Source organism: Hyla sarda, chromosome 1 (genome assembly GCF_029499605.1).
Source record: "Hyla sarda isolate aHylSar1 chromosome 1, aHylSar1.hap1, whole genome shotgun sequence".
In the NCBI taxonomy this organism is placed as follows: Eukaryota; Metazoa; Chordata; class Amphibia; order Anura; family Hylidae; genus Hyla; species Hyla sarda.
In genome coordinates this window covers 375,042,193-375,054,784 of record NC_079189.1, presented here as the reverse complement: position 1 = coordinate 375,054,784, position 12,592 = coordinate 375,042,193, and the positions used below count along the sequence as shown (strand labels likewise).

The 12,592-nt window shown below is 39.7% G+C and overlaps 1 protein-coding gene across 6 annotated transcripts in view; it reads right to left on the bottom strand.

Annotated features, from left to right (window-relative positions):
- Positions 1 to 12,592, bottom strand: part of LOC130275550 (transducin-like enhancer protein 4) — a 129,685-nt gene that overhangs the window by 71,029 nt on the left and 46,064 nt on the right. For 4 of the 6 annotated variants that reach the window (XM_056523640.1, XM_056523659.1, XM_056523669.1 and 1 more), the window contains one exon: positions 133 to 337. The exons of 1 other annotated variant lie outside the window; for it this stretch is intronic. In XM_056523640.1, the coding sequence (XP_056379615.1) occupies positions 133 to 337 (205 nt within the window). The remainder of the gene's footprint in view (positions 1 to 132; positions 338 to 12,592) is intronic. One more of the 6 variants, XM_056523650.1, reaches the window with a different exon arrangement.

Here is a 12,592-nt window from a genome sequence, read left to right as displayed (position 1 = left end):
TTTCCACAGCACAAATAAAATAAAGAATGAAAGCAATAAAAAAAAAAAAAGAAAGAAATGGAAGAAATTATTAGTCACGTAATAATCAAAATAATACAGGCACTTGACATTTATCTTTGTTCCCATGCTGACCTCTTTGATGGTCACTGTCATGATGCTTTTTTTCATCCTTGATCGGAAGGTGGGACTGTCCAGAGAGGGCACTGGAAAGGGCCAACAATCCTGCACTGCTACTGATAGGCGGGATGGTAGGTGGTTGCAGCCCAGAAGGATGTGGAGTCAGAGGCACCGGAAGACCATGCCCATGAGATAAATGCTGAGCTTGGAGTTGTTGCTGCTGTGAGAAAGTAAACAGATCTTGAACTTGCTCAATATAATGAAAAAAATGTAATTCCATTACACAAAACAAATCATACATATTGCTAGTAAAAGGGATATAAATCAATGGTCATACGTCACTAGAAAGACTTCTAATAGCAATGCTTTTCATTAGAAGAGGACTGAACAGCAAGCTGCACTGACAGTGACATTTCCTGGGTCAGTTAGTGATCCACAGTACAGTTTGCTAAGCCTTGCCTCAGAGCTGTATTGTATGCGGCAATAAAAATGATCCAAACATTATAAATGCTTAAAATAGTTTTTCTTAATTCTGTGGAATTTAGGAGAACAGAAAAAAGGGTGAGATCGTAATGAGATTTTGTAAGGGGACGATAAAAAAGGCATTTAGTCCAAAAAATGTTTTCATGTTATTCCCTGTAGAAAAAGCATAGATCGTCCACCAAATAGTAAAAGCCCTAGGTTTCGAAAACTAAATGGTCAGATGAGTAGGAACTTTGCAAAATGTGGGGTGAATGCAAAGAGGAGGGTGTGGGCAGCCTCCTAACCACACCCCATGAAGATGGTATTCACATCTCATTCTGCAAAAAAGTTCCTGCCCATGTGACTATTTGGGGTTAAGTACAGATAGTCCACCAAATAGTAATATATATATCTTGGTCTTGGGAATTGAGGGGGCATATGCAGAAAGTTATATATAAAAAAAAAAAAAAAAAAAAAAGAAAAGAAAAGAAAAAAGAGCAATGGAATTAGGGAACCCAAGGCTATTACTGGACAAAAAAAACTGAAAGAGTTCACATGATGTTGTAGGCAGCTATTTGGTTTTGACCCACATCATCATATGCGTGTTCCAGGAATCCCTCCAAATCTGACAGGCATCCCAGGTGGAAAGCCGTGAGTAGTTTATATTTATCCTTCTTACATATCATATTTGTTGCAGTTTTACATTCTTTATATCTTTGACATCAAATTGAATTGTTCTTCTTTGGCCTTATACAGTCATGGCCGTAAATGTTGGCGCCCCTGAAATTTTTTAAGAAAATGAAGTATTTCTCACAGAAAAGGATTGCAGTAACACATGTTTTGCTATACACATGTTTATTCCCTTTGTGTGTATTGGAACTAAACCAAAAAAGGGAGAGAAAAAAAAAAGCTAATTGGACATAATGTCAAATCAGACTCCAAAAATGGGCTGGGCAAAATTATTGGCACCCTTTCAAAATTGTGGAAAAATAAGATTGTTTCAAGCATGTGATGCTCCTTTAAACTCACCTGGGGCAAGTAACAGGTGTGGACAATATAAAAAATCACACCTGAAAGCAGGTTAAAAAGGAGAGAAGTTAATTTAGACTTTGCATCGTGTGTCTGTGTGTGCCACACTAAGCATGGACAACAGAAAGAGGAGAAGAGAACTATCTGAGGACTTGAGAACCAAAATTGTGGAAAAATATCAACAATCTCAAGGTTACAAGTCCATCTGAAGAGAACTAGTTTTGCCCTGGATGTGGACGGAAGAGAAAAATTGATGAAAGGTGTCAATGCAGGATAGTCCGGATGGTGGATAAGCAGCCCCAAACAAGTTCCAAAGATATTCAAGCTGTCCTGCAGACTCAGGGAGCATCAGTGTCAGCGCGAACTATCTGTCGATATTTAAATTAAATGAAACGCTATGGCAGGAGACCCAGGTGGACCCCACTGCTAACACAGACATAAAAAAGCAAGACTACATTTTGCCAAAATGAACATGAGTAAGACAAAAGCCTTCTGGGAAAAGGTCTTGTGGACAGATGAGACCAAGATAGAGCTTTTTGGTAAAGCACATCATTCTACTGTTTACCGAAAACGGAATGAGGCCTACAAAGAAATTACACAGTACCTACAGTTAAATATGGTGGAGGTTCAATTATGTTTTGGGGTTGTTTTGGGGCCTCTGGCACTGGGTGCTTTGAATGTGTTCAAAGGGAGAAAGGAGAAAAATGTGGGGCGCTCTCTTGTGTAGTATGTAGTAGCCAAGGAAATGGATAGCAACTGTAAATACCCAGCACCACCACCCAAGTGTTATACTGACCTTCTGTACGTATACAGTGAGGCAAGCACACCTAGTTTTATGGGCTATGAGGGTGTGCAGGAAAAGTTGTGGCCAGTTTGCTGCTCTGGTCCCTTTGTGTCCACAGTCCCGAGGGGTACGGAAGGTAAATGGCGAAAAAGGAGGGATTCTGAAGAGCGCTACTGGGTGGGAATGTTGAATGAATATCAAAGAATGCCAGCGGTAACACAGGACTGATGTTTATTCAAATGATGATACAGGATAACGCGTTTCGCTGCGCACTCGTGCCTTCCTCAGGTCTACAAAATTTACAGTCTTTAGTCCTGATGTTCTTTTGTGGACCTGAGGAAGGCGCAAGTGCGTGTCGAAACGTGTTGTCCTGTGTCATTTTAACTATCATTTAAATAAACATCAGTCCTGTGTTACCGCTGGCATTCTTTGATATTCATTCAACATTCCCACCCAGTAGTGCTCTTCAGAATCCCTCCTTTTTCGCCTTGAATGTGTGCAATGCATCATGAAATCTGAGGATTACGAACGGATTTTGGGTCGCACTGTACAGCCCAGTGTCAGAAAGCTGGGTTTGCGTCCAAGATATTGGGTCTTTCAGCAGGACAATGACCACAAACATACGTCAAAAAGCACCCAGAAATGGATGACAACAAAGTGCTGGAGAGTTCTGAAGTGGCCAGCAATGAGTCCATATGTAAATCCCATTGAACACCTGTGGAGAGATCTTAAAATTGCTGTTGGGAAAAGGCACCCTTGCAATAAGATAGACCTGGAGCAGTTTGCAAAGGAAGAGTTGTCCAACACTCCGGCTGAGAGGTATAAGAAGCTTATTGATGGTTATAGGAAGCGACCGATTTCAGTTATTTTTTCCAAAGGGTGTGCAACCAAATATTAAGTTAAGGGTGCCAAGAATTTTGTCCAGACCATTTTTGGGAGTTTGGTGAGACATTATGTCCAATTTGCTTTTTTCCTCCCTTTTTTGTTTTAGTTCCAATACACACAAAGGGAAATAAACGTGTATAACAAAACATGTGTTACTGCAATCCTTTTCTGTGACGCCCCCAGACGAAGAGAACAGCGAAAACGCGTTCGGGGTAGGTGAGGTGTTCCTACATAGGGTGTATGACTGGGTAAACTGTTGTTTATTATGCTGTGATTGCTCTTCAGTCCCCTTGCTTTCCTCAATAGAATCCTTTTGTCTCTTTGTGTGTCCCCTGCCTTATTATATTCTTCATACCTGTGCTGTACAAGCTGGTTACCCTTTACAATTGAGGGACACTCTGGAACATGGATTAATTACTGTACCCCCTTTTTTTGTCCATTAATTGGAACAAGCTCACCCAGCTTTTCAATGCGTATTCTGACCACCATTCTACTATTTTTGTGATTTTATTAATACTTTATTTAGTGCAAAGAAACAGCAAAGGCAATTGCAATGCTTCAGTTCACCCCGGGTGCGGCACGGACCGGGCGTGGACAACACCCAAATGTGGAACAGAAGAAGAAATGGAGGTCCAGTGCAGAGACTCGAGAAATATTGTGATTTATTCACGTGCCTTAGGGAACATCACAGAGAAACGAGGTACAGGTGACGCGTTTTGGCCTTACACAGAGGCCTAAGTCATACCATGGTATGACTTAGTCCTCTGGGTAAGGCTCAATCGCGTCACCTGTACCTGTGCTGGACCTCCATTTCTTCTTTTTTATTTAGTGTTTAATAAAGATTATACATTTGTTTAAATACTTTACCTGTATGGCCTCCATTTTTCTGTGAGAGTATTAATATATGGCCGAGGTTATTGTGCCATTTGTTGTTTCTTGTTACTAATCCTTTTCTGTGAGAAATACTTCATTTTCTTGAAAAATATCAGGGGTGCCAACATTTACGGCCATGACTGTATATTTATTTGGAAATACTCAACATATAGCACTGATGTATGCGACTACATGTCACCCATAGGAAACTGTGTATAAAATTTATATAAAAATATTTTATATAACCCATCCTAGTAAGACATTAAAGTCAAAGTCTGCGTATATCAAATGAAAATACAGGTGTCCAGAATTACTAGTGGCCACTAAAATAAATAGCTGCCATGTACACGGATGGACCATAATGATGAAGTCATGGGTTGAGTCCATAATCCTACCCTGTAGCCCGCTATCTCTGTACGATATGGAGTGTATATGGCAGCAAAGCTACCAGAGACCTCAAAGAAAGTAACTGAAATGTTAACAGATTAAAATACCAACTAGAATCTGTAAATGTCTTAAATATATACATTTCAGATGATGCAATAGGAAAAAAGGAAAATGTGTAAATTGAGAAAATTAGTGCTGAACAGTTTTAGCCCTGTTGCACAGCATGCAGAGAGAGTTAATTTGAAAGCAAAAACCTGAATTAACAACTCAGAAAGAGAACTGGTTACAGCCACCGTTTTAAGCTCTTTAAGTGTCCTCAGCGGTACTTGAGCAAATTACTAAAGAAAATCTAATGTAGCAAGGCATGGGTTCTCCTGTAGGCTTGCTCAATAATGCTGAAATAATTGGGCACTCTGTGCACGTTTAGTGATGCTCGAATGAAAAGCTAGAGGCCTGCCCTTGTACTCTTCTCTTGCTGCTGACTCTGTGTTGTGACAGGTTTATTTGAGTGGGACTGTGATGCATGCACCAGTAACTGTGCTGACAAGAGTTTAAAGTCATTTTTACCAGCACACTGGCAACACATACAGAAAGCCCTGGAGAGGTTAGAATTGGGAGCGCTTGACCTCAGCCAATATGGCCTCTTGTTACCAACTCGGAAACCACTAGCATACATCCCAATATTATGCACAGACCATGCCCCTTTACATTGCAAGCATGTAAATCAATAATTGATTACATACATGAAAACATGTTTAATTTCAACGGTCTTGTAATATAAGCAATAATAGAGAATCACTGTGCAGTTGTAACCACCTAAAAATACAATGTTTCAGGGATACATGTATCAAAGTTTTTGTGCTTTCTCATTTCTGATTTTTTTATGTTACAGGAAAAGAGGAAGTTATTTAATTTCAATGAAATTATTTCTGTTATTATACAAATGTTTAAGTAATCTAGACACCATGAAAACGTTGGTTTTATAGCTTGCCTCTTTAATCTTGATGTCAGCCTTACCATTTGTATTACTGAAGAAGTGTGGTTTAGAAACTTCATGTTCAAATACCCTATTTTGAAATGCTTGAGAAGTGCCCCCCCCACCCCCCCCCCCCCCACACACACACACACACTACTTACTGTCTATAAGCCAAGAGGGGAGCGGAACAAAAAGGATCGGTCACTCTGAAGGACCCAACACATCTGACTATGCAATGCTTCATTTCCTCTAATGTGCCACTGTAGGAGTGATTTCTGCTGGTTTCCCCCACAGATTACATCTGATCACTGGGGGTTCCACCAATGGGACACCCTCTGATCAGCTTATTATCTGAAGACCATTCAAAGAAGAACACTGTCTGTCCTAATCTGACCACAATTATTAACGTCAGCATTTTGAAAAGTGTACAAAATTATTATTTTTTTAATATTGGGACCAGACATTTTAAAGACGTGAGCCGACCACCCCAAGAGAAATTGGATTCACTTTCTATAGATAGACAGACAACACTACTGGACACACAGAGGTGTATATATATAGGGAATCGCGTGCCTTTTTGGTTTAAGTAACTTTTATGAAGTCATCCTATGGATATAAGGAATAATAGTGCATCTCAAAGCTGTATAACTCGTGTACTGCCCTGAAATCCTCCCCTGCAGGCTCCATCTTTAATTGTCCGTTTACGCTGAATCCAGTTTACTCCTATCACTATCTTTTACATACTCTTAGAACCAACAGCAGAAGCATGGAGGCCATTATACAGCAGTAAGGCTAGGTTAAGCTGTGTCTAAGCAGGCTTCCTATAAACATAAGAACCCCGGTGCTGGGTTGGAGATTGCAGGGGGTCCCAGCGGCCCCTAGCAACCAGACATCTTATCCTCTTTCCTTTGGATGGGGGGATAAGATGTCTAGAGGTGGAGCACCCCTTTAACTAAGAACTGAGTAAAGGGTCTGAATACTTATGTCATTGTAAAATTTAGGGATGCACCAAAAGTTACATTTTGGGCCTAAACCGAAAATTTAGGCTGTGCTTGGTCGAAAACTGAAAATGCATTGCCCCACCCACTTTTTTGCAGAACTTCTGACCTCTATAACTTTTACATTTTTCCGTATACAGGGATGTTTGAGGGCTTATTTTTTGTGCCGTGATCTGTAATTTTTTATTGGTACCCTTCTTGTTCGGATTTTTTTTTTTTCACTTTTAATAAAAAAAAATTCTGATAAACATCTTTATTTTTGGAATTTGGTGTTTTTTTTATGTTTACGCCATTCACCGTATGGGATCGTTAACATAATGTTTTTATGAACCAGACATTTACCCGGTGATACCAAATATGATTTATTAAAATGTTTTTCACTTATTTTTTTAATAGGAAAGAGGGGAATTTAATTTTTAATTGGGGGAGGGGCTTATTCACTTTTATTAAAACTTTTTACTTTTTTTTGTTACACATTTATAGTCCTAGACTATACATTGTAATCTTTAGATTGCAAATAAAGATAAGTGCTATGCATATGCATAGCACTGATCAGTATTATCTGTGATCTACTTCTCTGGTCTGCTCGATGGAAGGCCAGAGAAGACAACCTTATGATTGCAGCAGGAGGCAGGTGAGGAGACCTCCGGCCCCCATTTTTGCTGATCTGATCCCTGCGGCTGTGCTGCGGGCGATCAGATCAGCCACCGAAACCGCCACAGATGCCGTGATCAATAATGAGGGTTAATGCCAGACATCAGCTCAATAGCTGATGTCCAGCATTACCAGCGGGTCCCTGACTGCTGAAAGCAGCCGGGACCCGCTTTCTATGATGCGGGCGCAGCTCCTGCACGCGTGTCATAGCTGCGTCGGTACTCGGGGCATACAGGTAAGTCCTGATATGCTAAATCCCAGGCACCCAGGGCGTATCTGTACGCCCTGTGTCATTTAAGGGTTAGGCCACACACCCCAAAATTTTCGGCCCGGAATTCCATCAGCCAAAAATGCTGAAAGGGGCATTTTCGGCCAAAAATTTTCGGCGGCCGAAATTTCGGTGTATCCCTAGTAAAATTTAATTTTGTCCTTTTTAAATAAACAGATTTCTAACATTCTGTTATATGGTATCAAGTTCAGAATGATGGAGGGAAAATGTAAAAGTAGTTAAAGGGTCTGACAACTTTCTGAATGCACTGTATAGGTCAGGAAATCAGATGGACACTGCTGCTAACCCAGTGTGCACCCAACCTAGTGATTTGAACACAGCAGTAGAGTAAGGTTGCATTCACATCACATTTGCAGCCTAAAGCTGCCGGATCCGGCTGGGAAAACCGGGCGCTTCCGTACCCCAGGCAGACTGGCACCGAAACCTATTCACTTTAACGAGCCGGACCAGGGTCACGCAGTGACTCCGGTCGGCTCTTTTTTGCCCCGTATCTGGTTTTGTGACCAGACCTAAAACCGTAGTATACTACGGTTTTATGGTCCGGTCACAAAACCGGATACAGGGGAAAAATGAGCCGACCGGACTGTTTAAAGTGAATTGGGTTCGGCACCAGTCTGGCTGGAGTATGGAATCATCCAGTTTTCCAATTCCCCAGTCTGACCCAGCAGCCTTAGGCTGCAAAAGTGATTTGAATGCAGCCTAAGCTGACGGAGTAGCCGAACCAGTATTTATATGTGCATATATGTCCCACTTGCTCTATGCAGCTGCTTCGATTTCTCCTCCACCCTGTCCATACAAGTCCATGAGCGGTAGGTGTAATCTGGTCTTTCAGTGTACAGACTTTAGTGTCCATGAGGCAGGGGCAGAAGGAGAATAAAGAATAGGAGAATACATTTTCTATAATAAAGTATATCACAAAGAGTCATTTTCTTTGCTTGTGCTATTGATTGAAATTGTGGTCAGTCTTTGCACTTCTTTAATTACCGCAAGATATGGAAAACATTTATCTACTTAGTCTTCCGTGATTCCATCCAGTGAATGGAGAGACATGTCTAGCTAACACAAGACATTACTACAAATGTTCATTAACACTGTTTCATGGCGATAGTTTGTTTCAATGTGTTACTGCAGGTCAATTACAACATAGCTAGTCTTTGTTCTCCTCTGAGGGCCATCAAGCACTGACTAACACATGGCACCTAGCACAATGACACTGAAACGCAACAAAAAAATCTTTTTCTTGTTGGAATCTCTATTAAAGGAACAATTAAATGACTGTACAGAATATAGTGAAGAATAGACAGCCTTGTTTTTCTTTCCCTTTTGCTAATTCATGTAGGTTCCAGAACAACATTTCAAATTTTTCTTCTATCGGCCTTCTGCAATCGAAATCTGACCAGGAATCTTTGAAGAGCACAGGTAATAGATATGGATAGTTAGAAAAGATTAGAAGACTGTAGATTAGATAAAGGGATAGTAGAATCCAGTAAGGAACACAATTACCCTGACTGACCACAGGAGGGATGCAAGTAATCACCATTAGGTAGTCAGATTCTACATAAGTATCAAATACATTGCTACAGACACAAACCGTGGCTTAAATAATAAATATTGCTGTCAACATTTCTGGTGACTTTCCACTCAATATATCAACATGTGCTCAAGGATAATGCTTCGCATCAATTTACGTGTACGGTACCAAAAAATAACTGGTTGTGATAAACAATCTGATCTATACATGCTCTCCATCTATTCAAGCTTCACAGTTATTCAGTCACACCATTATCTCTATAAACGCTACTCAGGTTAATATCAATGAACTCATGAGAGTCAGAGCAACACAACATTTTTCGTCAACTTGAGAACGGAGTTCTTCAAAAATACACAATAACAAAACCCCATAGAACCCAACAGTTGACAATATTGGATAATGTAGGCCATAAATCTTCAGGATAAAAGTGCTGACTGGACAAAGAAGTAGTCTAAAGTCCACCATGGTACTCTGCTGGACTGTAGACTGCACTCTGCATATGTCCTATGTTTGGCATATGTACTGTATAAATAAGTGTCCTTTTACCATGACCCAGACCAGTATGCGTCTGTATACTTTTTTTCTAATATTTTCTTCTGTATGCGACAGTTCATCATACCTTGTAGTCTTCCAATAGAGTTATAAGCCGTGAAATGCTATAGAAATTTCTCAAAAAGGAAGGGAAATAAATATTTTAAACAGTGCCTAAATGGCCTTGTGTTCTCTATGGCCAATACTATACTTCCCTACAGACAGTTTCCATGATAAAGGCAGGGTTGGCACAAAAGGAGCCTTTCTGGGTAATGTGGTTGCCTTCCTAAGCAGGACAGGTCACAATTTGGATTCACATGTTGCGAGGCATGGGCAACAACACATTTTGCCTGTTAGTCTTGGGTTCATGTGGTAGAAAACCAGTTTGTATAGATTTTTTTTTTTAGATGAGCTATAGAATAATAATGTATGTGAATAATGTATATAGATATTAGAAGGAGTCTCAATATAATACATACAGACACACATACACACTATATTATGCATATTCGAGAGAAATATGCAAAATCTACAATGAGAAGAAACATTTCTCATTCCAGAGGTGGCAGCTTCCAAGAATTTATTGCATAATTCAGGGCCATTTACTGCATCTTGGAAGCGTTTCTGTGTCAAAGGACACACATAAAAAAAGAAAAAAAAAAAATACATAAAGAAAAAATTATTTAGCGAGCAACATGAAAAAAACATTTAAAAGCAACAAAGTATTTTTTGCGGTGCACAAAAAAATATATCTGTACTTTTGAACAAAGAATGTTAAAAGGCAAAAGAAAAAAAAAATCATTTAAGTCGCCGCATAAGTAATATTTAAATAGATTTAATATGTGCTGCTCCAAACCAATGAATTATGAGTTTAAAACCTATTAAAATATAATGTTTTTTTCTGAGCTGAGGGGAGAGAGATTTAAATCCACTGAATTTTAATATTTCAGCTTGAGCTGCAGGAGGTATGGAAAGTCCAAATGAACTATTCCATCAGCCGCATTCAAGCATGAACATTTTAATCAATTTTACTTCCTTGGAGTTCTCTAACACAGTTTACGCTGTCATTCTGAAAGCACTTAACACAGAGAGTGTGAAAAACCACCAAGGCTTGTTATTGCCTTCACAATTGATGGCAAATAATTTTGCAGACTTCCTATCATTAAAATGTCACTGCTAAAAATGGAGGTTGAGCATGTGTGGCACTAAAATGCCTTTTCTCCCCCCACTTGGCCAGCCTGCTTGTTCAGAAAGATTTTTCAGAGATGCATAAAAAGCTATGCATAAACCAAAGGGATTCCATCATGGTTTCGCAGGCTAATGTGGTTAAGATTGCGATTCCTCTATAACGGCAGTGACAAGGCCTCACGTAGCGAGCACGAGGCCTGGCCATTTAAGGGAATGTGTCAAAAGAAAAGGAATCATTGTTCAGATCAAATTTTTACATTAAACATTTTAAAATTTCGTGAACAAAAGAAACCTGAAATCTTGCAGTTCTGTCCTCTGGCCACTAAAGGGGCTGTCACACAGTGTGATTATGAGTCTAACATGTAGATAATGGCTTCAGCAATCAGCAAGACTTACCTTAGCTTCCCCCTCCCTGCATAATGACCTGTCGAGCCTAGAACAGTCTCCCATAGAAGTCGATATGTCACTGGAGACTACATGTTCTTATGATGGTCCATGTGGTTTCTGTAAAGCATACCTCTAAATGTGTACAGCAGCTGAGACAAGATCACTGCTCCTATATTCAGTAATAGACATGAGGGGCAGTAGATAGAGAGAAAGATCTATCTCCATACCTTTATGGTGCTCTCTGAGAAACCTTGCCCCTTTGACCCATGTTGACCGGCCTCTCACCAACCAAGCTAGCAAAGCCTGCTCTGTACTGACGAGGGTCAACCACCAACACAATGTGAGCAGATAGTCTTCCCTTTTGGAGAAATTTCTGGCATGGAAAACATTCCCATTAAGTTTCTAAGACTCCCGAGTTGGAGCTACCTGAAAAGTTGACGTGATTGAGCCGCTTTGCATATCCTTTCTTCCCAGAATTGTTAATGGAGAGCCAATAGCCTATAAATCGTCACACACCGTTATGGTGTTCTCCCCAAGGACAAACCTTACTGCTTTGACAAGAGTAAGGAGAGGGGTGTGCACAGTTATGTAGAAGTTTCTTTAACTGTTTTAACAAAGTTAGAACAAAGATCAGCAGCCATACTGGTTGTCAGATTTATGGCAGGCTGTCAATCACTATGGGGGACATTTATCAAAGCATTTAGTAGGGTTTTTTGCTTAAAATTGTCGCAAAAAAGTTGCGTGTGAGACTACTCTTTTTTCTGTGACTTTTTGATTGTGCAGTGTCCTAAGCACAAAAGTGATTTCTGACTAGCAGTGATCAGAGATTTATCAAATGCAAAAGTTGCAAAAAAGTTGCATTGCATGAAAAAAAAAAAAAAAAACTACTAAATTTATTCCAGCTCAGACATGGAGCAGAAAAAAAACACTACCAAAGCAAAAACTAAAAAATTTAAAATTGCTTACGTGAAAGAAAAGTATCAACAGGCTGAAACCAGTTGATAAGTCGCACATAAGCAAAAAAAATTGTAAGAGAAAGATAACTAAAAAAAAAAAAAAAAAAAAAGGAATACATAAGCAAACATTGATAGATGTCCCCCTATATGGAAAACTAAAAACCCTATGGCAAATGAGCATTGTTTTAATCTATCGGCAGTATTTATAAGCTGATTTCCTAGTGAAATATTTAAAGAATAAAAATAAAGACAACATTTTTATTACTGACACTTAAACATTTTTTGAAATTTCGTTTTTCTGATCTATCACAATATTGTAGTTTTTACACCAACCGTACCCAATAGGTACAATTTTCAGGTTTTCAGCAGCTCTCATCAGCTTTGCTGTGTAGGCTGAGATGGAATGCAAACGGCAAAGGGTGTGGATGCTTAGATAAAGCAGCGAATCAATAAGATAGACCTATATAAGGCTCTGTATACCTGTGCCAGTGGTAGATAGGTGGGAGTGTAATTCATCCATTTAAAAAGGGGTGGTCCATTGCAAA